Source organism: Dasypus novemcinctus, chromosome 4 (genome assembly GCF_030445035.2).
Source record: "Dasypus novemcinctus isolate mDasNov1 chromosome 4, mDasNov1.1.hap2, whole genome shotgun sequence".
Classification (NCBI taxonomy): domain Eukaryota; kingdom Metazoa; phylum Chordata; class Mammalia; order Cingulata; family Dasypodidae; genus Dasypus; species Dasypus novemcinctus.
In genome coordinates this window covers 128,785,138-128,813,051 of record NC_080676.1, presented here as the reverse complement: position 1 = coordinate 128,813,051, position 27,914 = coordinate 128,785,138, and the positions used below count along the sequence as shown (strand labels likewise).

The 27,914-nt window shown below is 33.9% G+C and overlaps 1 protein-coding gene across 17 annotated transcripts in view; it reads left to right on the top strand.

The window, feature by feature from the left end:
- The window catches only part of ROBO2 (roundabout guidance receptor 2), a 1,471,152-nt gene that overhangs the window by 1,396,089 nt on the left and 47,149 nt on the right, over window positions 1-27,914 (top strand). For all 17 annotated transcript variants that reach the window (XM_058296090.2, XM_058296089.2, XM_058296096.2 and 14 more), the window contains 4 exons: window positions 1,220-1,391; window positions 10,668-10,850; window positions 24,645-24,687; window positions 26,032-26,159. In XM_058296090.2, coding sequence (XP_058152073.1) covers window positions 1,220-1,391; window positions 10,668-10,850; window positions 24,645-24,687; window positions 26,032-26,159 — 526 coding nt within the window. The remainder of the gene's footprint in view (window positions 1-1,219; window positions 1,392-10,667; window positions 10,851-24,644; window positions 24,688-26,031; window positions 26,160-27,914) is intronic.

Sequence of the window (27,914 nt, the reverse complement as noted above, 5' to 3'; positions counted from 1 at the left end):
GTTGCATAATTATATAGAGCCTCAAGTTTTACAAGCATTAGAGCATACTATTTTAAGAGCAAAGAATTACCTATTATGGGTTTGTGTGTGTGTGTGAATGAGGTTAGAAATTTATTTTTATACCTTCTGGGACTAAACATCCTGAACTCCTATTTGGATAAACCTTTGATATATCTTTTACAATATAATGAGTTTTATTTCATAAGCTTTAAAGTTTCTTACTTATTAGAGATCTGTCGTATTTTAGTAGCAAAAGTATATTTGGGTGAGGGCTAAATATTCCTCCACTGGGAACACAGGTATCATAGCATAAGAAAAGGGAAAATACAATTCACAAAAATGATTTCATAGAACACGTTTCAGAAACAGGTATGTTTCTACACATGTGCATTTCTACACATGTATCTTTGTGTAGATTATGAAATAATATGTATTATGAATGCAACTATGTGTACATAGAATTCTTTTATGACATGTTTCACAGGAAGAGATTCCCTTATCCCAGAAAATACTAATGCTCTAAAATTTGATATAAAACCGTAGCGGAACAACATCAGTGTTTAAAGACTTTCCATTACTTGTCCTCCTGCATGTCTATATGTGTATATATGTTTTGATCAATATTAAGACTTATTACTGCCAATGTAAATATTGGCTTTAATTTCATCTCAGTCAATACCTATAACTTAGCTCAATTAATCTTTTTAAGTACTGTGTAAGTTAATATTTTCTTAAATGAAATACAAATTACTTTGATGTGTACCTATATACTTTGGACTACAACTCATAATCATCTCTTTTTATAGATTATATGCATAATGAATCTTGATAAATAAACTAAGCAAAGAAAATTATGTATTTTAATCCATACCAAAATGCCATTTGCAACCAAGGGCTTCTTTTGGGAAGCATTAAAAGATTCATTGTGCCTTCAAAAATTCTCATTATGAGCATTCAGTGCTGACCATAAGCTTTAAATAAACATGGAGTAGTTTAAGCTTCCTTTATTGTCATGCCTTTAACATATACATGCATATTCATATAATATACATAAATAAGCTGCAGAAATTAGATTTTTTAAAATGTCATTTGCAGGTACTTCTATAGCCCTATAAAATAAATTTGTCACTTTTTTAATATATTTAATCAATTTGGAATAGCCTAGTTACCATAAAGAATAATTTTGTATTATTTTATAATTCGCTTTCTATTTCTGTAGATCTGGTGCCTGGGAAATGAAACTCGATTCCATATCAACAAAACCGTGGATGCAGCCATTCGGTCTGTAATAATTGGTGGGCTATTCCCAGGTATTCAATACCGAGTGGAGGTTGCAGCTAGTACCAGTGCAGGAGTTGGAGTAAAAAGTGAGCCACAGCCAATAATAATTGGTGAGTACCAATCTATATGGTTTGCACTTTAGAATCAGTTCCCTGATGAGGTAGAGTGTTTCTTTGAGTCTACATCCTAAAACTGGATGTACACTTATGAGTGATAAGGGGCACACATCATATAGGCAAATAAGTGCATTAACTGACCAAGGTTTCTTACAAATATGCTTGGTACAATTGCTTGTGTTCCTATGAGCCCCAAAAACTTCTTAAAATTAAATCACTAAGAGTTTAAATGCTGAAAGTTAGTTTTAGAATTATTTTAGTCAATACTTTCCATTTGCGATTGTGAAGCCATTGAAATAAAATAGAAAAGGGCACAGTGACTGAATATTGTGTATTACTTTACTTTTCAAGTCTATATGCTTCCTCTTAGCCAGAAAAAGTCAACAACTAGAAACAAGTCAAAATAAAACTTTGTAATCCAAATGTATATTCCAACAAAGAAATTTCTATTATATCTATTATCATCATTGCCTAAACTTATTCCCTATTACCATAGATTATCCTTGCTTGTTCTTGGAATTTACATAAATGGAATTCAATAGTATATGATATTTTGTCTCTGACTTATTTTCCTAAACATAATGTTTTTGAGATCCATCAGGTGTGTATGATGCGATTCTTCTATATTTCCATTGCTAAGTAGTAGTTGAGTGTGTGAATATATGATATTTTTCAGTCCAGTTTTCTATTTTGAGAATGAACATTCTTGTGTAAGGCTTTTTGAGGACATGTGTGTTTTTATTTCTCTTAGACAAATACCTAGGAGTGGAATTTCTAGGTAATAGGGTCGATATAGTTTATAAGATACTGCTAAACAATTTTCCAAATTGTTTTACAGTTTTATATGCCCACGATTAAAGGATATAACTTCCAGAATTTCTACATCCTCACTAATATTTGTTGTTGCCATTTTTGGTAATTTATATCTTACAAAATGTATATATCACTCTAGTGAGTGTAAAATGGTACCTTTTATTTCCCTTGGTGACTAATGATGTTGAGGAACTTCACATGTACTCTTGGCTATTTGCAGATTTTCTCTTGTATATTTTCCAAATCTTTTGCCATTTGAAAATTGGGTTGTGTGTCTCTTGTTACTGATTAGAAGGAGTTATTTATACATTCTGGATACAAGTTCTTTTCATATATACGCATGGGAAATATTTTCTCCCAGTCTATGGCTCCCCTATTCCTTTTTGTATTATTGTCTTTTGATAAACTGAAGTTCCAAATTTTAATGAAGTACAATTTATCACATTTTTCTTTTATGTTTAGTGCTTTCTAGGAAATCATTTCCAACCTCCAGATAGTGAAGATATTTTCTTCTAGGAACTTTATGATTTTAACTTTTATGTTTCTGTCTATAACTCATCTCAAAGTAGTTGTATGTAGTTTGAGGGATGAGGCCCATTTATTATTTCCACATTGACTATCCAGTTGTGCAGGCACTATTAATTGAAAAGACTTTCCTTTTCCCAATTAGCTATATATTTGTGAACTTAGTCCTGGTTTTGCTATGTTGTTCCATTTGTCTATGTATCTATCATTATGCTAAACCACTGTGTCTTGATTATTGTAGTTTATAGTAAGCCTGGAAATCAGAATACTCTGTCATTTTATTCTATAAAATTGTTTTGGCTATTTTAGGCCCTCTGCTTTTCCATGTATTCAAATCAGCTTGTCAATTTCTACAAAAGACTTCAAAATTTTGATTGTAAGAGCAGTGATTCTATATATCAAATTTGGGTAGAGATAATATCTTAATAGTGAATCTTTCTCAGCAGGAACATGATATACCTCTCCATTATTTATCATCTTTAATTGATATATTTAACTCTCACCAGGATTTTGTAGTTGTCAGTGTTAGATTTTACACATCTTTTATTTAAATTTTTCCTGAGTATTTGATATTTCTTGACTCCATTATTTGAAATTTCCTTTACCAATTGTTCTATATTATTATAAATTTAACTTTATGTAATGTAGTCTATGATATACTAAATTCACTTACTAGTTTTAAAAGTTGTATTTTGTTCTTACTGAGTTTATTCAAAAAATCACATTTTCTTTCTCCGCATTTGTGTTAATATAGTGAATTTTTTTTAGTGGTTTTGAAAGTTATATCAACCTTGCAGATCTTGGATAAATCACACTTTGTAATGATAATATCCTTTTTTCAAATATTGCACGCTTTTATTTGTTAACACTTAATGAAGAATTTTGCATCTATGTTCATGAGGAGTATTATTCTGCAGTTTCCTTTTGTTCTAATGTCTTTGACAGGTGCTGGAATCAGGGTTATGCTTGCTTTATAAAATGAGTTGGAAAATATAGCTTCCTCCTCTATATTCTATTAATATAAGAGGTTTTATAGGAGTGATATTATTTTTTCCTTAAATGTTTTATAGAATTCAGTGATGTTCTCTGTGCTAGCAGTTTTCTTTTTGGATATTTGTTTTTGTTGTTATTGTGATTCCAGGTCTATTCAGAATTTTTATTTCTTATTGTGTTGCCTGTAGTAAATGGATTTTGTCCACCAATGAATTTGTCTCTTCTAAGTATTTTACGATACTGGAATGTGGTTGTTTATAGTATCTCTTTATTTGTTTTCTAATTATTTGATTTCTGCTATTTTTTTTCTTCTACTTACTTGTATTTTGCTTCTTAACACAAAAACTTAAATTCTTTCAGACCTTTTTTTCTTTTCTAATATGAGCATTTTAAATTATAAATTTCTCTCTAGGAACTCTTTCAGCTGAATCTTACGAATTTTGAGTTGTTCTGTTTTCCTTTATCATAGGATTTAAAATATTTTCTACTTCCATTAAGAATTTGTTTGTTGCAGAATATATTTAGAAGGGAATTGTTTAATTTCCTAATATTTGAGATTTTTCTAGATATAATTTTTGTTATTGAATTCTAATTTAATTCTGTTGTGCTCAGAGAAGGTACTTTGTATGACTTTAGTTTTTTAAATATGGAAATTTATTTTATTTCTAAAATTTGGTCTAAGTTAGTGAATGTTCTTTGTGTATTGTATATGAGTATTTTTCTGTTTCAGGGTGAAATGTTCTATAAATGTCAAAAAGACAAACTAGTTGATAGTTTTTTCAGGTACATACTGATGTTCTGTCTGCTTGTTCTATCAATTAGTAAGAAATGAATCTGAAATCTTCTATTTTAATTATGGATTTGTGTATTTGCCTTTTTAGTTCCCTAAGTTTTATTTTTCATATATTTCACTACTTTGTTCTTAAGTGTATACAACTATAGGATTGTTATACTTTCTTAATTAATTTACTCTTTTATCATTATGAAATGTCCCTCTTTCTTTCCTACTAATATTCCTTATCCTGAATTTACTGTCTGATATTATTATAGTTACTCCAACTTGTATTTGCCTTACTATCTTTATTTATCCTTTGATTTTTAACCCTATATCTCTATATTAAAAGTGCATTTTATTATTTACCTGGCATCTTGCTAGGTCTTGATATTTTTTATCCAATCTTCCAGTCTTTGTCTTTTAATGGGAGTGTTCATAGCATTATATTTAATGTGGTTTGATGTATTTGGGTTTAGAATTACCATTTTGCCATTTGTTTACAATAGGTCTTATCTGTCTTTCTTGCTATTTTCCAAATATACTGCTTCCTTTTGGATGAAATACATATCTTTCATTATTTTATTTTATGTACACTATTATATTACTAACTATACCTCTTTTTTTGTAATTGTTGCCCTAGGATTCACATATAAAATTTTAGAGCAGAAAAATTCCATTTTAACTAATACTCTATTGTTTTATTATAAGCTTTTACTTCCTATATGGCATAAACACCAAAAATTTAAAAAATACAGTATTATTGATTTTGCTTTAAACAATCGAATGTCTTTCAAATAAATTAAAAATAGGAAGAGTGTATTTTATATTATCACCTTTTTCTGGTATTCTGCTTTATAAATTTTATTCCCTTAGCCTCCCTGAGTTCCTCTATCTCTGCAGCTCAGTAAGACTTTTCAGTCATATTCTGGTTGCTCCTTATTGAATCTCTTTTAGAAATTTTCTCCAGGTAGAAATTTTGCAATTATAGAAATATTCTCTTTGTTTTCCTTCTATCAGAAATCACAATCCTTCCCTGTTGTTTCACTTACTTTTTTAATTGTTTATGGTGAGAGTGCAAGTCTCTTACCCTTTGCTTCTTCAAGAACAGAATTCAAATATCCATTGAAATATTAATTTCATGTATTATTTCTGTTCTAGAATTTTCATTTATTTCCTCTTACACTTTAAATTTACTTCTGCTATATCCGTATGTTTATACTTTGAACTTTTTTTCCTTTAAGTCTATGAACATACTGTAATATGTTTTTTTTTAATTTTAATTTTTTAAGATTTATTTATTTATTTTATTTCTCTCCCCTTCCCCCCCACCCCAGTTGTCTGTTCTCTGTGTCTATTTGTGCGTGTTCTTCTTTATCCATTTCTGTTTTTGTCAGTGGCATGGGAATCTGTGTTTCTTTTTGTTGCGTCATCTTGTTGTGTCAGCTCTCCGTGTGTGCGGCACCATTCCTGGGCAGGCTGAACTTTCTTTGGCGCTGGTCGGCTCTCCTTACGGGGCGCACCTCCTTGTGCATGGGGCTCCCCTATGCGGGGACACCCCTGCATGGCACAGCACTCCCTGTGCGCATCAGCACCGCACATGGGCCAGCTCCACACAGGTCAAGGAGGCCCAGGGTTTGAACCGCAGACCTCCCATATGGTAGACGGACGCCCTAACCACTGGGCCAAGTCTGCTTCCCTGTGATAATGTTTTAAGTCCTTTTCTCATTTCAACATCTGTCATCCCATGGTCTGTTTCTATTGATTACTTTTCTCTTGACCTTAGGTCACATTTTCTTGTGTCCTGTTTATTATTGTTGTTTGTCATTGTTGTTGTATTTGTTTGTTTGTTTGCTTGCTTTTCATGCTCAGTAATTTTTATTGTATACTAGGCATTTCAGATGGCAAATTATAGATTTTTTGTGATCTTTTTCTGAGGAGTGTTTGTTGTACTAGCAGGCATTATATTATTTGCACACAACTTGACCTTGAACTTGTGATGGCTTGCTATATATTTTATTTGTGTGAGTCTATTTATGCTTTGTCCTTACTTTTAGGGTAAAACCTCAGTCCTAGGACTTGGTATTTCTTCTAAGGCATGATACCCCTGAGGTTTCAATGAAAAACCTGATATTTTTATTGTTCCCCTAGCATGATGATAATATTTAAACCTCAAACAAAGTCTTCTCTGAGGTGGACAACAACTGAAATCTCTGTTTAGGCTTTCAGCCTTTTAGTGTTTGTTTTCCATCAGGCTCCTTGGATTCATCACCATGCATCCACAGTTCAAGGATTGCCTTAGGATGCAGGGGGAGTTTATACACAGATTTAGGAGTTTCACTGCCAGTGGCTCACTTTTTTCAAATGATTTTCTCTTCAATATTTGTCCACTCTGGGTACTCCTAAATTCCATTCTTTGACACCTCATACCTGAAGTTTTCAATTTGAGGCATATCTAGCTGCTTAGTACTGCATGGATTGAGCAAATCTCTGCCAGGGGAAAAAGCCTCATAAATGCAGATTTCCCCTAATGTGGCTCCCTTCTTTCTAGCATCAAATCCCATTCAGTTTTCCTTGAATTTATTTGCTTGTCCATGCCTTTAATTAAAAAAAAAGTTGAGTCCAGACTTTTCATATTCTGAAAACATTTTTTTTTCCAGAGTTTGATACTAGCCTATACACTTTTTGTTTGTTTTCAGGAATGCTGCATGTAGGACACATTGCATGTTTCTGGAAAACTTTTTTTTTTTTAATTACAAAGTGTTTATTGCCTCTGAATAGATTTATCATTCAAATATATTTTTTTTAGATTTTCTAATTTTAATTCTTTTACTTATATAAGAGCATTAAAGAGAAAAAGTTGAGTATTAACTTTTCTTTAAATTGCCTTCACTTTCTTAATTAGTACTTCACAGATTGAATTAATATCTTAACCTGAGGGAAACCTACAATCTTGCCCTTCTGAGATTTTCTATAATAAATTGGAAGAAAGAAATACAGGTATACCCAAAAGAACTTTACTGATTAATTTTTTTCATTTATATTGTTTATAAAATGATCCATTAATTTTTCCTTTAAAAATATACATGAAACATTTTAAAAGGTATAATTTCTATGAGAGTCCCCAGATAAGTATACAAAGATTTGTTTTGATGGACTCAAGTGTGTGTGTGTATTTATATGTATTTATGTATGTATATGTATGCATATATGAATATATGGATTGAATATATTTATTCTAATTCAAAGCCAACTAGAATTGCCAAATCCATATTACTGTTTCATATTTCCTTTTTCTATCATCTTTATTAATAAATGTATTTCTCAGGCTAATGAAACATTTTTTCTAGTGATTATATATCTGTTTCACAATACTTCAGGGATTTATTACACTTAGGGACAAATAAAGAATTGCGAGCATACCATATAATTAAGATCATGTCATGAAAATCACAGTTAAGGAATTAACAATTAGATAATAACTTAAAATATAGAGAATGTAGGTTATTTTAAATAAAAACAAAGTTTTGCTTAACTTTTCTATCGTTTTTAAAAGACTGAGTCTTCAAATGGGTAATGAATACCTTTGAATTTATTCTTTACCAAATCATACACTTAATGTTGTTCATATTTATCTAAGAAATAAATTTTACTTTAAAAAATGATGGCCTATATTCTATTCAAGTAGTTAGTATATGCTGTACCCAAGATGTAGTCATTAGTAATAGAATTGGAGAATTTGAAATATACAGGCACATACACATAATCACAATTCAGTTCAGAAAAGGCTGTTTGTCCTAGAAAGATTTATTTCTTTTTAATATCTAGTGTTGTACCAAAGAAACCTTTTAATTGTTTTTTTAATTATCTCTGCATATCTGCTTTAACATCTTGTCTGATAACTTTATCTAAACAACTGTTATTTTTTAGTGGAAAAGTGATTTAGTGATAGCTAATCTTCTTGTCGGTTTCTATTTATGCTTTCCCTATTGTCTGTTCACTACTGGAAAAAGCACTTGAAATAACTCAAGCTCTACCTCATTTCCCTCTTTGCTTTAATTAAATTGTATATTGGAATGTGATATTTTCTGTGGCTGATAATTTTAGGTGTGTCTTCTGCCAGACCATTTAGTATTTCATCTATAACCTTCTCAGTTTAGTTTTCATTTCAGAAAGTTCCATTAAGGTGACTGCTAATCAAAATATTGTATAAATATAAAACAGCCTCACACAGGTTTACGAGCAGTATTCTTTTATCTGCTGTTTCATTCATAAGGTGACTTTATCTCAAAATGTCCATAATTTCATATTGTTTTTACACATAAGCACACCTAAATGTACCAAATATATTCATATAGATAAACATCAAAGAATATGTGATATAACAACTTTACATTAACTTAAAATTTGCTATAAACTCATTTAATAACATAACTATTGTTTCTCTAATCATTTGGCCTTTCAATGCTTACATTACATAGTTGGTATAATATGTGGAACAGCTGCAAACTTTCACAGTAATAGGTACAATCAAATCTGATGTGTCTAATTAATTTTTAGTCCAACAAATTAGTTTTATTCTTCACTACTCTCCAATGGGAGGAAGACATTATATTTCATTATATTTTTTTGTCTGCAAGAACAATGGAGCATTACAGGTCACATGTATCCCTTGTCTAATTAGTGCAACTGACAGCTTTGTTTCAAAAATACCACTAACATAAGGAGTAGTAATATATCTCAGATAGCATAAATATTGTGCCAAGTTAAACATGATATTATATGGAACTTTTATATAAATGAAAGACAAATCTATCTTCTCTTTGTTCCATAGGCATTTGCTTTCTTTTTAGTTATTCATAGTAATTGGTAGTCACCAAATGTATGTCTCATATTAAATACGTGAGCTTATCTTAACTACATTTTGACATGTAAACATGTTTACATGTTTAGTAATTAAGAACAGAGAGACTGAGAAAATGAACCAGATTTAATACATAAGTGAATGCTGGTTTTCATATGTGGAATTTAAAGACTTTGGGGAATTTTAAGTACGTATAAGAAAATTTTAGCAACTATAACAAAGAAGCCTGCAAACTGGTTTCACAAAATAAAGGTTTCATTCTCATTCATATCCCTGTCTGATATGGATCAGCAAAATGGGGCATAGGATCCTACTCCATGCATTCATTTAGGCTCCCTGAATCCTTCCAGCAATTGGCTCTATCATCCCTTAGGGACTAAGAGTCTTCCACAAGAATACATAATCCATGTTTTAAAAATAGGTTTTGAACTCATGAAATCATAATATTACTGATGAACAAAGATTTAGGTGTTTAACAGATTAAGAAAGTTAGACACTGAGAAATGATTATTTGGGGAACATCTAAATTGTCAAAATATGACCACTTCTAGAATAATTTTAGTTCAGATTTAAATGAAAATTATAGTTATGTAGACCATAGATTTATTTTGAAAGTTGTGCTTCTCTGTTCAACATTCAAGTACAATTTCAAATTAGTTTAGAAAACCTTTAAGGTAATACATGAGCTTTATCATATCTTGATATTTTAATTTTACATTCTGATATCTATAAATGGATGTTTATACAATTGCCATTTTTTTATATAGTAACTTTACTAACTACCAGGAAACTCAAGAATGTTTGATAAAAGTAAGTTGTTTTTGTAGAATAAATCAGATAGGTATTAAGTTACATATTCTCGAGAATCATGAACATTCAAATATGGGCAATATTGGAGAGGAAAGGCAATTTGCAAATGCCATGCACTAAATGTTGTACTTGCCATTTTTTGCCAGACTTTATTAAAAACACTTTACCTAACTAAAGAAAAGTTGCTGTTATTTGAAGTTCTAGTGTGTGCTTTGGTATTTATTTATAAGACAATTGTATAAAGAAGTAGTTCTGAATATGTCCATAGCAAACCAAACATTAAAAAGCAACATTATTGATCATATTTTCAAGCCCATAATTTGATTCTTCTTTTGAAACTTATAAAACAGCCTTATATATAAGTGTGATATACTCAGAACAAAACAACTATTATTCTCCTCCAAAATAATTTCTCTGCCTTTATTATACCATGTATATGTTATTGTCTTTATTTTTGTCTCAATATTTACTAATGCTATTATTTTTTCCATAGGGGGACGCAATGAGGTTGTCATTACTGAAAACAATAACAGCATAACTGAGCAAATCACTGATGTTGTGAAGCAGCCAGCTTTTATAGCTGGTATTGGTGGTGCCTGCTGGGTAATTTTAATGGGTTTTAGCATCTGGTTGTATTGGCGAAGAAAGAAGAGAAAGGGACTCAGTAATTATGCTGGTAAGAAACCATTTCCAGCGAAAAAATTCTCTTATCTTTAAAAATGAATGATGTGAAGGGAAAGGAATGGAATGACGAATGAATGAATAAATGAATGTTTTGGCTAGTTTTACCTTCCTGCTCTGGAATATACGATTACAAGCATCATGTTTTAATGCATCACTCTTGACCATATTGCATTATGCTCATAAGGCAACCTTTTTGATTATAGACAGTAAAGCTTAACAGGAGTGTATTTTGATAAAATGCTTAATCAACTTATTTTCAACTAGACCTTTAAAACACACCCACATACACACACAAACAAACTTGATTGTTTGAGAAGAGGATTTGGGCAAAAGCATTACTAAAATGCTCAGAAATAAAAGGATTTGAAATATAGGTTTTAGTATTCTAGGATGCAGATTACAATAGCATATGTCCCAGATGGAAATACAAATAAATATCTCAACAGAATTAATACAACTGATGAGGCATTTATAAAGTGATTTACTATTCATATATGTTAGCTGTCTATTTCAGCATGACCAATCAACAATTTAGGAGGGAGAAGAACAAGCAGAGGCAGTAGAAGAAAAAATCCCTAACTCATTTTTTACAAAATTGCTTTCTTCTTAGGATCCAAAATAGAATTTCAAGGATGTGAGAAAGTGTGCTCTTCAGAATATCTCCAAATCTTAATAAGAGTGAAAGAGAGAAAAAGTGAGACAGAGCGTGTGTGTGTGTCAGTGACTAAAAGAATAAGTTCAACCCTGATGCTGTGTTCAATCACAATTTGTGATTTATTTTAATATTTTTCTCTAACAATAACAAGAAACTGTCTCATTTGAATATAATAAGACCCCATAAACACTTTAGAAGTTTCAGGGACATTTGTTAATTCAATCTTATATTTCCATGATTTCTAATTTTCTCTTTGGTAGGAACAATGAATTCTTAATAACTGATTTGCCAAAGGCTTCAGTGTTTTTTAGAAACCAAAGCTGTGGTAGCTTGTAGGCTTGTAACCTGCTGATGTCTAATAATACAAAATGCAAGGAATAGAATCCCTTTGGTTGCCCTGTTTGCTATTTGACACCATATAAATATGATCATTTGATCATCACATTGTGGCTCATGTCTGTATCTTCTGAAGATAAAGTTTAGTAGATATTGGTGAAAATAAAATCTCAGGATTAAAGAAAGTGATACAGTGTATATCCATTTAAACAGATTTCTATGTTTCCTAACTTCCCATCCCCATGCTATTTTCATTTTTCATTGGCTCTTGGCTACTTGACTCCTTGCACATTGTCATCTACGTGTTCTGTCACCACACTAATGAAGAATTCTTCCCAGAGTGGGGTGTTTGGCAATACCTGTTTGGTGGTGAAGTCTTGAAGTTTAACGATACTTTAATGCATCTTCTTGTTTTATAGTTAAGTCCTTCAACCCTGCAGATATTGTCCTTCAATCCATCTTTTGTATCATTTGCAAGGTTATTTTCATCCCTGTGACACATGCATATGAACCATATAAATCATATGGAAGGACTGATTTATTTCAAAGAATTTTTGTGCTTATACCTTTATTTGACTTTAATGAAAATAATATAAGTTCAGCTATGCTAGACACTTCAGCACAAAGTTTAATGTATCTGCATTTGAAATATTGCTTTTTTTACCTTCCATACTTCTTCATTCACTCAATCCTTATAAATAACATAAATAGCTCTCACAATTAGTAGGCTTGAGCTTTTACTAAAATTATGTCAGGCAGGCTTTTCTTCTTTACCAGCAGGCCAAATTCTACTCTTTGCATAACCTATGCACTTAATTTGAAAATGTCTCTTGGTCTTTGGGCTTGACAAGAATAGTACATTTCCTATTATCATTTCTCATTGTGATTGATATCCATCTGCTTGTAGAAGGACTACTAAATCAGAAAGTGCTATGCCCTTCAAATATTTTGGAATAAGGCCAAGTAAGAGAATAGCATTTCAAAACCTTTATACTTAATTGATAGATGGCTGACTCTTAGAATGGATTCACCTTCAGCTAGTAATGTGCCTTCCAGGAACTGCTGTCTCTTCTTCTAGGTGAGAAGCAAATGAAACTCCAAACCACAAGTACCTAACATTGCATATCTGACTTGGTGATGTTTTCTTCACATTTCCCTCCATAGCTCACACTCTATCTTTTTTGAGTTTTCATATTCTTATCCTTATACAAATTAAAAATATGGAATATGGGAATTTTAATAGGAATGAGTAATGGTGTGTGTATTTGTCATATGTTTATATTTCTTATTTTAATATTTTAATACATGTGCTAATAATCCATTTTAAGAGCACCGAAGGCTATTTTTCCCTGAATTGTGCAACAGAAATTACAAAGAATATATTTATTAGGACAGGTTTTGTTTATATTTTTGTTTCTATAAAAATTTATCTGGGAGTCTTAGAAAACTATGCCCAGCAAAGTTGAAGCAATGTGATTTCATTCACAAGATGAAAACCCTAATGTTTCCATTTTTTCTCTGCATGGTAATGTCTATACAGTCTCAAAACTTTATTGATGATTCCTTATAACAGCAATAAAAATTTTTGCTAAGTCTGCTTTGGGATTAGTATTTAAATGAATTCGTAACATGAAATTTCTTCATTTATTTGAATCCCAATTGTTATCTTGTACTACATTGGTTTAAACAGAAACATCTCATGTAACATATATGATAAGAGGCATGCATTTCAATAAAAGCTAGACTCTCCAAAAGTTGAAATGTAAAGCAAGTAAAACATTATTTCTGTCTTCTCATTCTCCTACTTATTCATTTCAAGTACCTTCTTAACCATTAGAGGTAAAACAGAAAATATATTAACTCAGTGGAGAGATGCATAAACACCTTGCAGATTGGAGATTCTAACTTTGAGATTCTAACTTTGCCTTCCACTCACTATTAAGTAGGCAAAACTTACCCACTGACTTTTAAGGTGGCTGGACTTTTACTCTCATTCATTGTGAGAATTATACTTAAAGCTTAGAAGGAAGAAAAATAAAAGAACAGTTCTTAGGTGTCAGATGATTTAACATATACCAGCATACCTCCTTTTAAAGCATTTCATTTTATTGCGCTGTGCAAATACTTTGTTTTTAAAAATCAAAGGTCTATAGCAACTCTGCATCAAACAAGTCTATTTGTACCATTTTTTGAACAGGATGTGCTCACTTCATGCCTCTTAAATATATTAGTAATTCTCTCAGTATTTCAAACTTTTCATCATTATCTTATCTGTGATGGTAATCTGTGATCAGTGATCTTTGATATTACTATTGTAATTGTCTTGAGGTGCATGTTAAAATGGTGAAATTAATAATTGGTTGTGTGTGTGTTGAAAGCTCTACCAGTCGTCATTCTGCCATCTCTCTCCCTGACCTCAGACCTTCCTATTATCTGAGACACAACAATATTGAAATTAGACCAATTAAAGTACTCTACAATGGTCTCTAAGTGTTCAAGTGAAAGGAAGAGTTACATGTCTCTCACTTAAAATCAAAACTTAGAAATGATCAAGCTTAGTGAGGACAGCATGTCTAAAGCCCCAAGAAGCAGAAAGCTAGGCCTCTTGCTCCAGTCAGCCAAGTTGGGAATGCAAAGGAAAAGTTCTTAAAGGAAATTAAAAATGCTACTCCAGTGAACACACAAATGATAATCAAGCAAAACAGTCTCATTGCTGACAGAGAAAAAGTTTCAGTGGTCTGGGTAGAAGATCAAACCATGCACAACATTCTCTTAAGGCAAAGGCTAATCCAGAGCAAGGCACTAAGTCTCTTCGATTCTAGGAAGGCTGAGAGAGTTGATGAAGCTGCAGAAGAAAAGTTTGAAGCTAACAAAGGTTGGTTCATGAGGTTTAAGGAAAGAATCCATTTCCATAACATCAAAGTACAAGGTGAAGCAGCAAGTGCTGATGTAGAAGCTACAGCAAGTTACCCAGAAGATCTAGCTAAGAGAATTGATGAAGGTGGCTACCCTGAACAGCAGATTTTCAATGCAGATGAAACAGACTTCTATTAGAAGAAGATGCCATCAAAGGTTTTCATAACTAAAGAGAAGAAGTCAATGCCTGGCTTCAAAACTTCAAAGGACAGAGTGACTTTCTTTTTAGGGGCTAATACAGCTGGTGACTTTAAGTTGAAGCCAATGCTCATTTACCATTCTGAAAATCCTAGGGTCCTTCAGAATTATACGCTGTCCTTTACAAATAGAAAAACAAAGCCTGCATAACAGCATATCTGTTTACAGCATGGTTTACTGAATATCTTAAGCCCACTTTCGAGACCTACTTCTCAGAAAAAAAGATTCCTTTCAAAGTGTCACTGCTCATTGACAAAGCACTTGGTAACCCAAAAGCTCTGATAGAGATGTACCACAAGATTAATGTTATCATGATTGCTAACATAACATCCATTCTGCAGCCCGTGGAGGAAGGAGTCATTTTGACTTTCAAGTCATATTATTTAAGTAATATGTTTTGTAAGGCTATAGCTGTGACATACAATGATTACTCTGATTGATCTGGGCAAAGTAAATTGAAAACCTTCTGGAAAGTATTCATCATTCTAAATGCCATTAAGAACATTATGATTCATGGAAAGAGGTCAAAGCATCAGTTTAGAAGAAGTTGATTCCAACCCTCATGGATGACTTTGAGTGGTTCAAGACATCAGTTGAGGAAATGACTGCAGTTGTGGTGGAAACAGCAAGAGAACTAGAATTAGAACTGGAGGTCTGAAGATGGGGTTGAATCACTGCAGTCTTATAAAACTTGAGCAGATGAGGAGTTGCTTCTTATGGCTGAACTAAGAAAGTGGTTTCTTGAGATGGAATATACTCCTGGAGAAAGTGTTATGGACATGATTGAAATGATGACAAAGGGTTTAGAATATTACATCAACTTAGTTGATAAAGCAGGGCAGGGTTTTAAAAAATTGACTCCAATTTTGAAAAAAAATTTTAGATGGGTAAAATGCTATCAAAAGGCATCACATGCTACAGATAAATTTTTCGTGGAAGGAAGAGTCAACTCATTGTGACACACTTCACTGTTGCCTTACTTTAAGAAATTGCTGCAATTGCCCCAACCTTCAACAACCACCACCCTAATCAGTCAGCAGTCATCAACCTTGAGTCAGGACTCTCCACCAGCAAAAAGATTACAACTTGCTAAAGGCTCAGGTGATGGTTAGCATATTTTAGCAATAAAGGTTTGTTTAAATTGATATATGTGCATTGTTTTTTAGACATAATGTTATTGCACACTTAATTGACTACAGTGTAGTAAGCTGTACTATAAACCAAAAATTCCTGTGTCTCACTTTATTGTGGTAGTCTGGCCAAACAGCAATATCTCTGAGGTATGCCTGTGTATCATAAAATACTAAGGGTTTAAGACTTTATACTGTGGGCAGCGGACTTGGCCCAATGGATAGGGCATCCGCCTACCATATGGGAGGTCTGCAGTTCAAATCCCGGGCCTCCTTGACCCGTGTGGAGCTGGCCCATGCGCAGTGCTGATGGGCACAAGGAGTGCTGTGCCACGCAGGGTTATCCCCTGTGTAGGGCAGCCCCACGCTCAAGGAGTGCACCCCATAAGGAGAGCCGCTCAGCACAAAAGAAAGTACAGCCTGCCCAAGAATGACGCCGCACACACGAAGAGCTGACACAGCAAGATGACCCAACAAAAAGAAACACAGATTCCCAGTGCCACTTATAAGGATAGAAGCAGTCATAGAAGAGCAAACAATGGGACACAGAGAGCAGACCACTCGGGGGGTGGGGGGTGGCAGGGAGAGAAATAAATAAATAAATCTTTTAAAAAAAGACTTTATACTGTAAAAACAGCTATCAAATACAAACTTATACTTTTGAATGGTCTGAGAGGAAATGTTGGCTTCAGCATGTTTTGCTCTTTGCTTCTTTGCAAAAGCAGACAGTGGAGATTTTCTCAGGGCAGCGTTATGCATTAATTTCCTGTGGTATTTTTTTTTCATATTTCTTACATTCTTCAAATACAAGTCTGCACTGCAGGTTTGAACATGGCACAAAGAAGGGCAGCTAGGACAAAAAGGGTTTTCACCATTCCCATATTCTATCAGAAATAATTTAATCCTTTCTAGAGCAACATACAATGCTGATTATCTTAAATTTCAGTGTCCACTAGCCAAAACTACCTGTTGCTTATGTGAAGTTCTTGACTGATAGAAGAATTCACTCCCTGCTTTGCTATAGGATGAAATAGAAACATAAAGAAATTTGAGCAACATATATTGAAAATGGTAGGTGATATTAGAATCTAGAATAAGTGTTTCATCATATGTATAAAATGTTTATGAAGCAAAATAAATAGCAAAAATTTGGAAAGAGCCTTGTAGCTTTCATGAGAATTATAGTACAGTTACTTACAATTTTTCATATCATCAGCTTAAATGTGAATACATTTTTGTTTGTAAAAGGGAGAGGTATATTTTATGCATATTTCCTTTGAGAATAACAGATCTTATAAAACTCAATAAACATAAACAACTTAATATTTGCAAGGAAATTATGAATGGCTAAACACTTTAATGTATAAACCTATATAAGGTTTTTAAACCAATGGTGAAATACAAATTATTTGACAGAATCATCCAAAAGCAGCTAAAAGATTTGATAGAATTTTTCTATACTGATTATCTGGGCTGAGTTAATGCTTATTAAAAGAGGATTAATCTACATTCATATGTGAGAAAAAAGCTTATCAGGAAAGGGGATGAGGCTTGGCTGGCAGCATTATAGTTTCCATTTGGAGTAGGAAAATGTGGCTTAATAGAGATAGCTTAAAGAAAGCTTCCTTACCTCAAAATGTCAATTTACCACGTAGTTATGTGTGTTTATTTTCTCCTCCAGTTCTAGCAGACATGAGATTAGGATTAATCCTGTCAGATAATAGGAGAGGTACTTTGCATATGATATAAACTTTCAAAATCACTTTACTTTTTATCCTATATAAAATTGCAATAAGGTCTAAATATTTAATGCAATTCTAGGATTGTTGTGTGTATGGAACTTGTTGGAAATCCTAGCACTATCCAGTTAGTTTTTGCTAAAAACGTCAATGCATTACTTCCTGCAAGTTAATTTTAGATGCCAGCAGAGACTTATCCTAAAGATTACAATTCCAAATTTAACTTTGATAAGCACAATGTTATTAGACTGTGATTATCGTTTGGTGACAAGAATAAGATCCTCCCAATCATACCCCTCCCTCTTTCTTTTTTTAGCCTTAAGGCAGTTATAGCCCTTTTGATATGAGAACTACCTCAAAATATCCTTCAATTTGTTGTGACATTTTTTTCTCATATAATAAACTTTATTTAGAGAAGTTTTAGATCACATAAAAGTTACATTGAAAGAATAAGGGATTTACATATGCCTCTCTCCTTCCCCTTTCCACATTTGCCTCTATTTAATAGCATCTTACATCATTGTGGTACATTTGTTACACTTGATGAACAAATATTGAAGCGTTGCTACTAACCAAGGTCTATACTTTGCATTATGGTTTACACATTTGACACACAAATTTATAGGATGGCTTCTATCCATTATTGTGATAACATGCAGAACAATTCCAATGCCCTGAAAATACCCTATCGCCCATCCATTCTTTCCTTTCCCTCCCCATAGAACCTCTGGTAACCAATATCTTTATATCAATTTTATAAGTTCTTCTGTTATTACGATAATAAGTCTACTTTGGTCCATGATTGCATTCCTCCCCTTATGTTTGTTCTTTCCTCAATCTTGAGGATTTTAGGATGGTGATGCTTGCTGTGCTTCAGATTGAGAGAAGGGAGTTAGTTCTTATGGGGCAGATGGAAGGAACTGTTTTGCTTGCAGTAGTACACACTCTTTCTTTCTTTGTGATGGGGTTGTCCACCCTGATCATTTTGTTAGTTGTCCTAGGCAAGTCTGACAAAATCGAAGGTAGGTGTTGGTCACAACTATGCTGGGATTCAGGGCTCAATCAGCACGTGAACAGGCCAAAATTTAAGTCTGTGGAACATGTATTTCATAGGTATAGTCCTCATTATAAGTTCAAATAAAAGGGGTAGAAGAATCATGTGTAGGGGAAATCATAAGTGAGTCTAACTGTCTTACTTTTGGAAATAGATTCTTGTATGTTCCAAGGTAAGGCTCACTGATAGTGTGCTGATTTCATGGGGTGCATGCCTTGCCTGTAGTATCTGGATGTCCCTAGAGTCCTTAGGAACCCCGCTGTTTGGATTTCATTTACTGTGACAGTTAATGTGATCTGTCGGAGATGTGCGTAAGTATAACTGAAACACCCTCCCTACTCACTTTGAAATCTCTTAGCAATAAAACCTTTTTGTAGTTAATGTTTCTGTCATTTGGTTACCTTTTTTTCCAAATCCATCATTTGTTGGGGTTTAATATTAATCCCTTGGTGCCAGGGAGGCTCATCCCAAGGAGTCATTTCCCACATGAGGGGGAATGTTTTGAGTTTATTTGCTGAGTTTGGCTTAGAGAGAGGCCACATTTGAGTAACAAGGAGCTTTTCAGGAAGTAACTCTTAGACAATAGTTATTATTAGGCTAACTTTCAATTTTATAAGAATAAGATTCATACGTACAAGCATTCATATCAGAGGCTTGGCATATTGGTCTGTTTCTACTTTATTTGGCACTGCCTATGTACTCAAGAGATTCTTGCCACTCTATCTGAAAATATGGCAGACTTCCTAGGATGGGAGTTTAATATTTTGTTGGTTATTGTGTGGGTCTTCACCCACTGACATAACACCCTATGAGAACTTGAATACATTCATTCCACAGAGACATGCTCCAGGTGTACCCTTCCCCAAACATCCCCTCATCACTGAAACCCTGTATTAGTGTCCCATCCCTACCATATATATCAAAAGAACACTGCCAGAGTTATAATCTCAACTACAGATCACATCCTTCTCAGTGTTCACCGGTTCCTCTCTCCAACCTTCCCCCTAGCTCCATGGATGGCACAACCCATTCCCCCAACCCCGCTCACACACACACTAGTACCATCAACCCCACTCATACCACTGTATCCCCATCTCCCCTGTTCACTGCCAAACCAATGCCCTCTACCTTATCATAGATTCTGTCCAGTCTGAGCATTGTTTCACCACTCTTTTCTCCCTTTCTGTCTCCTGTTAACCTATCTTCCAGACTCTATCTCTGTGAGTCTGCTCATTATCCTTAGTTCATATCAGTGAGATCACAAATATTTGTCCTTTAGTGAGTGGCTTCACTCAATACGTGTCTTAGAAATTCATCCATGTTGTTGCATGTGTCAATACTTCATTCCTTCTTACAGCTGAGTAATATTCCATTCTATGTATATACCACTATTTGCCTATTCGTTCATCTGTTGATGGACACTTGGGTTCTTCCAAGTTTTGGCAATTTTGAAAAATGCCACAATAATCATTGGTGTCCATATATCTACTCACATCCCAACTTTCAGTTCTTCTGGGTATATTCCTAGTAGTAGGATTGCTGGATCATATGACAATTCTATACTTAGCTCCCTGAGGAACTGCCAAACTGTCCTCCACAAGTGGCTGCTTCAGTCAATATTCCCAAGATCAGTGGATGAGTGTTCCCATTCCTCTACATCCTCCCAACACTTGTATTTTTCTTTTTTTTTTTTAATAGCAGCCAGTCTAGTAGATGTAAGATGATATCTCATTGTAATTTTGATTTGCATTTCCCTAATCGCTAGTGATATTGCACATCTTTTCATTCATGTACTTTTAGCCATTTGTATTTCCTCTTCGGAAAGTGTCTCTTCAAATCTCTTGCCCCTTTTTAAATGGATTGTTTGTCTTTTTACTATTGAAATATAAGATTTCTTTATATATGGTGGATATTAGTCCCTTATCGATGAGTGGTTCCCAAATATTTTCTTCTGTTGAGTAGGCTGTCTTTTCACTTTCATGACAAAACTCCTTTGAAGCACAGATAATTTTGAGGAAGTTCCTTTCATCTATTTTATATTTTGTTGCTCATGCTTTGGGTATAAAGTTTATGAAACCATTTCCTACTACAAGATCTTGTATTTGCTTCCCAGCATTGTCTTTAAGGAGCATTATGGTCTTAGCTGTTATAATTAGATCTCTGATCCATTTTGAGCTAATTTTTTATCAGGTGAGAGATGTTTGATCCTTTTTCATTCTTTTGGATATGGATATCCAGTTTTCCCAGCACCATTTATTGAAATACTGACCAGTGGAACCTAATTGGGAATTCAGATACAGATTCACACATATATGTCCAACTGATATAAGACAAGACTACCAAGCCCACTCAACTGGGACAAAATAGTTTCTTCAACAAGTGGAATTTGTTTTATGTTCTTCTCTCAGCAGAAAGTAATACTGAACAAAGCACCAACTATGTCCATTTTAGGAGTTCTAATTGTTCTTACGAATTGCTTTTAAACTCATGGTCTAATAGAATTCAGTTACTTATGGTCTAGTTTTCACAGTGGAATGAATCTGAAAATCTGGCCATTAGTAAGAGAGCAATTGAGAGCATGGAACAAGAAAGGAGAACTGAAAAAGTGTCCCCCTTCTTTTCCTTCCTTTAAAAACACAACCTGGGAAGCGGACTTGGCCCAATGGATAGGGCATCCGTCTACCACATGGGAGGTCCACAGTTCAAACTGCGGGCCTCCTTGACCCATGTGGAGCTGGCCCATGTGCAGTGCTGATGCGCACAAGGAGTGCCATGCCACTCAGGGGTGTCCCCGCGTAGGGGAGCCCCACGTGCAAGGAGTGTGCCCAGTAAGGAGAGCCACCCAGCGCAAAAGAAAGTGCAGCCTGCCCAAGAACGGTGCCGCACACATGGAGAGCTGTCACAACAAATGACACAACAAAAAGAAACACAGATTCCCAGTGCCGCTGATAAGGATAGAAGGGGTCACAGAAGAACACACAGTGAATGGCCACAGAGAGCAGACAACTGGGGGGGTGGGGGGGAGGGGAGAGAAAGAAATAAAAAATAAATTAAAAATAAATAAATAAAAACAACCAAACAACCCTACCAGGACAAATAAATCTACCTATACTTTTTTCTTATAAAACATACAAAATAAAAAATTGTCATGTGTACCAAAATGTGTTATGGTCCTTTTGAAATTAGTAAAAAATTTATATAATGCACTGTGTATTTTTAACTGTGTATAATTGATATGCAATGATACCAAGATTAATGTCTTTTTGGAATATTTTGAAATTCTATTAGTGGGATAGAACTATTTGATAATTATATTTTAATGCTGATTGGAACACAAATAGAAAATGGATATGTCCTAAAATATTTTGGAATTTAAAATTTTATATTCCTTTGTACACATTTAATTTTTAATCCGTATGTATGGACCATACTAATGGGTCCATATTCTAATATCTCTGCATATTAATCTTAACAATAGATATCCCTTTGATCAAGTTTTGAGTGTTATGTCATAATAATTTAAAATGTGTATTTTATGAAGAATCTGCCATTGGTTAGTAAGTAAAAGTTAAGCATAGCTCACTTTTTATGCTTTTGTTTCTTTTTTTTTCCCTGTTCTGTAGCATCATTTATTTTGGAGGTGTATCCCATCAGCGCCTGCTTATTTGCATATTCCCAGTGATATTTACAGCATTATCTTAACTCTCCCTTAGCGGAGTAAAACAATCACTCGATGGTCCATTAAAAAGCCCAATAACTAGAAAGTCACATCAGATGGAAAGCTAATTAGCTGTAATGTTTTCACATTTTGCATGTGTGTGTGCTTTTTTCCCAATCAGGCCTTTATTTAATACCTCCAGTGCTCAATTTTTTTCATTAATTGTTTCCGATTAATTCTTTTTTGTTAAAAGCAGTTATTAAAGGGCCACACTGCAGTGAGGATGCACTACTGATTTCTACTTCCCAACACTCAATCAAGCCTCAGTCTGTAGACAGAGTAGGGATCAGTATTCTTTCATCTTCTCTGCAGAATGGTCTGTAATCAGCTTGTGCAGATGGACAGGCTATCTCACTATTATTTTACAGTGCATTTGAGATGTTACCTGAAAAGTTCATAAGGCAGCATGTTTGCAATACCAACACTATGTTCCTGAAAGTTCTGAAATATTTTACCCCCTCATGAAGTTTTGATAGATCCTTGGAGATATGAGCTTATTTCCTGATGATGCTGTCCTGAGAGAAAATGATATTAGGTAATCTTAGGGAAAAGACTGGAAATTTAGAAAATTTAAAGAGTGATCATACTTGATAGCCCAAACTGGAGGAATGGATGAATTATAAATGGACTATTTAAATTTAAAAGTATTTGCTGTGTGCTTCCTTTAATTGACAATATGACCTCAGTTTACTTAAAATATGAATCAGTTCCTAAAAATTTATTTTTACCTTTACTCATCAAGTAAAGCAATCATAATGACTATTATTAATCTTTTCCAGAGGTAGGATGTGTTGGGTTCACATCTGTAAAAAGGTATTTTTTCCATCATCCTCACTAATTGGTTTTATTGATCCTTATGAATTCTGGTCAGAACTACAAGATCATATTCTTTTAGCTGCAGTTTCTCAGGTCATAAGCATAAATACCAAAAATTTTCCCAAAATCTTCCACTTTAATCATTTAGTGGCAAAATTTGACCTAAGTTATTTATAGGCTTATTTATAGGCTATTTATGAGCTTAATTTATCCCACTAATCATGGATATTCATGTTTCACTGCAGAAATATTAAATAAGTCTGAATCGTGTGCTGCCTCAGACTGTCTCTGTGATATGCCTCATATTCTTTTCTCAGATCTGAAATATTCTGAGTGCCAAAAACATTTAGCTGCAAAAGTTTTGGATAAGGGATGATGGACCTGGACTAACTTACTTTTGTGCCAAATCTTTAAACTCACTTTCATTTTAGCTTTATAGTAGAATGCGAACTTTTGGCTGGAGGGAATGAACTCACCTTCTATGGCTCTCCTGGATGCTTTTTGGTGTTGCTAAGTTCTATAGTTACGTGAAGGACTTGAGTTTTGTGATTATTACCTATGATTGGAATTTATTCAGTATCATATTATTTGAAAATTTCATTTTTGTGAAATTTGGATGGTGAAACAAATAATTCATCATGTTGTTCTCTGTTAAATATAGTTCACATCCATTCTAATCATGATTGTTCAATTTATGGTGCTTATAAATGTCCTGAAAGGATATCTGATAGTGAGAAAAAGATGTCAGGCATTACCTGTTTCCCTTGTTTCTTTGATGAATAGTATTATCTGATCTATCCTACTATAATCCTTATTATGTGTATTTTATCTTCTACTTGGAACACACTTGTATTAGAATTAAAAGTCATGTTTTGATATATCCACATTAATTCTATGTCCATCTTCCAATAAGACTATATATGTATATATATATACACATATATATTATCTCACAATAATTTTTCACTTCTAAACACAATTACCCCTTTAACTTAACCATGCATTTGCCTTGAAGAGCTTTGAAATATCTTATTAAAATGGAAGCAAATGATGGCTTTGTCCTGGGCCAAAGCATTGCTTGCTACTTTCTGTACAATTATGTTAATTATATTTTGTTAAAATTCTCTGAGGCCTCAGCTCTAAATGGAGGGCCAATATGTAATTGTTATTAATTGTAATTAATATTGACTACTTGTGTGTGTATTTCTTTTTTATTTCTCACAGTTACATTTCAAAGAGGAGATGGAGGACTAATGAGCAATGGAAGGTATGCTAAGGAGATTTTTTTTTTAATCAGGACTGGGGAAACTATAGTAGAGGCTATTATTGTAATAAACAATCACTTATAAGTCTGAGAATTCTAGGAGGAATTAAATGGCTTACCACAAGGTTTAATGATCTATCTGTTGTGCACTTTAGAGGAATCAAGTCCAGATGTTTCATATCTCCCAGATGCCCCTGAAGAAATTAGTAGTAAATATCACAAGGAATGTGTTCATTTGTTAGCAGGATGTTTATTGCATTAATTAGACATTAGCAAATGAAGTTGCTGTTGTTTAAGACTCCTTATTGGCTCTCACTAAATTGCTGTGAGTGAACAATTACACATAATCGATCACAAAGTAAATGATTCATGGATGATGAATAGGCTATAGATTGATAGGACTGGATTCCACAACTTTGGATATTCAATTGAAATTGATAAAAGCTGATAACAAACCCATATATCCTCATCTATTTTCCCTTTGCCAATATGGAGATTGTAATTAGGCTCTGGTAATAACTTCCAATCTCCCATTTAATCAATATTTTAGCAAAAAGAGATTAGGCCTAATGAGAGCTCATGAATGTAGTAAGAAAGCAGTTGGATCTTCTTATTGCAGTTTCCATAGAAACACATGTTTCTCTTAGGGATTGGACCAGAAGGGGTCTATCAAAAAAAGTACAATGATTATAGATGCTGCTGTTTCTTTGTAAATATGTTAATAATCTGGAAAGGAGTCAGAATCCATCTTTTATATTAAAGATGGGAATTCTTTATTAAATATGATGTGAAGGAAGTTTTCCTCATAGACCATACCCACATGTTCTGTAATGTACTCCTGATATTTTACAATTCACACAGCTTGGAAGTGTGCTATTGATGGAATAGTAGAAATACTGTTTCATTAATTTTCCTCAACTCCCTTACCTCTAAATGAAATATGGTTACAGCCTATAGGGGACAAATACATATTGGGGATACAAGTCCTGGAAGTGGTTGATCCTGAGCAGTCACTCTGAGCACTTTCTCCTTTGAGGTGGCAATTTATCATCAGACTTTATTTCCAGATCCTGCTATGCTACCAATTCCCATCAGTATCAGGGCAGACAACAATTCATTTGGATGTCAGCAGAACCCCAGACAAGGACTCTTGTGCTTCCATTGAAAGGCATGATCTATATATAGACTTAATTAACTACTGAAGTTACTTTAATATTGAGAACTTACATTTTTTAGTTTGAAGTGAATTAAAATCTTTAATTCCTTAACCCTTCCTAGTGCATGAGACAGGTGTTACAAACTGTCATTGAACTCCCTTGGTTGGTTTCTTGTTTCTTTTTGTTTTAGCCGTCCAGGACTTCTAAACACTGGTGATCCCAGTTATCCATGGCTTGCTGATTCATGGCCAGCTACGAGCTTGCCAGTGAACAATAGCAGTAGTGGCCCAAATGAGATTGGGAATTTCGGGCGTGGAGGTAAATTCTGTTTCTCAAAATAATATTATTTTTATTTTTTATTTTTTGCCTTTCCTATATTTAAAATAAACATTTTTTTCTAAATTAAAATTAATGAAAAACAGGTACTGAAAGTACTATATATTTGCTAAATATCTCAGCGTAAATATATTATGTCTAAATAGTCTTGAGTAAAACATAGCTTTTAAGAAGTCCTTACAAATCATGAAGATAAGTTCCCATAAATCATTTTATGCTTATAAACATTAGTACAAGATTACTAAAATCAGAAAGAATACTGTTAACCAGGGCTTATGATTTGGGACAAGTCATTTTACTTCTGTAATCTCACTTAACCTGTATTTATTGAGTACCTCCTGTGTATGTGGAACTGTGACAAAAAATAAGAATTCAGTGTAGATATTACAAGATATGGTCCTTACCCTCATGTAATATATCATGTAAAGGAGCAGACAATGAAGCAAATATAATAATTTTCTCTACCTCCATAACGCATAACTAGTACCCAAAATGAAAGATGTAAGTGTGTTAAGTAGCTCACATGCTAAAACCTCCAAAATTTGGTGCCACATTCCTCCCCAGATCTTTATAAGGTTACAGAACTGTACATATCTTAGATAATCACCACCACCACTTCCACCTTTTTATCCAATCAATAGGAAAGAGATGGGCTTAGGGAAAGATGGGAGTTGAGAATATTTGGCTTAGAAAGTACATGTAAATTTTCCATTGATGGAAGAATGTGCAGACATTAAATGGACTTGAGCTGCCTTGCCAGTACTCCACATGGGAATGCTGCCATTAGGATAAGAAAGCTTTACTAGGGGTGTGTTATTTAAGCTGATATCTGAAGGGTAAAAAGTAATTATCAAAAGTGTGAAAGGATATGTGGAGAAAAAATTAGCATATTTTAAGGTCCAGAAATAATAGAGAGGACCCATTTGAGAAGATGAATAAATTTCCTTATGACTTTAGTGTAAAGTGTAAGAAGACAGAGGTGGAGAAAATATAGTGGGACAGATGACAGAGGGTCTTCTAAGCCACTTAGAGAGATTGAACTTTGTCCAAAAGGTCACTGGGAACCATTGATGAATATTAAGATAAAATGCTGGGATTGCAGTTCTGCTTTAAATCATCCTTCCTGCTGCTGAGGAGAAAATGGAGTTAGAGTAGAGAGTTGGGGTAGCTGATCAGGAGAATGAGGCTGTAATCCAGGCAAGTTTGGATGATTTGTACAGAATTAATACAAGGGGCCCAAAGCTGGGCTAAAATATTCTGAGTCCTCTCTAAGCCTTAGTAGGGTGTTCCTTCTCCTTCTCCAAATAAAATAGAGAAAATAACCATTCCTTACTCAAAGATAGGTAATGAAGATTAAATGGATGACTATACACACAGGCTTGGCACAGAGTTAAAGATGGTGTACAACAGGCATCAATTGAGTAAATGAGAGAGTAGAAAGTATGTCCTCAGCCTCCTGATCCCCGCTGTAAGCCGGTACACCCCACTGAGGAGTCTTTCTTCCTCAGAGGTTCTGAACGTGGCTGCCTTCCCTAGAGCACCAGACTGGGAGTCCCAAATGTGGGCTTTCACTCTACCATGGCTTGGAACTGTGTCCAAGCATCAACCTACCAGGAAACCAGATGCCCTTCCACTCCCTCTCTACCCAGTATGTTTTTGTCAAAAGGAATTGTGTTCTCAGCATTTTTGTAAATCAAGGAAGAGTTGCCTATTTTATTAGTTGTATTTGAATTGGAT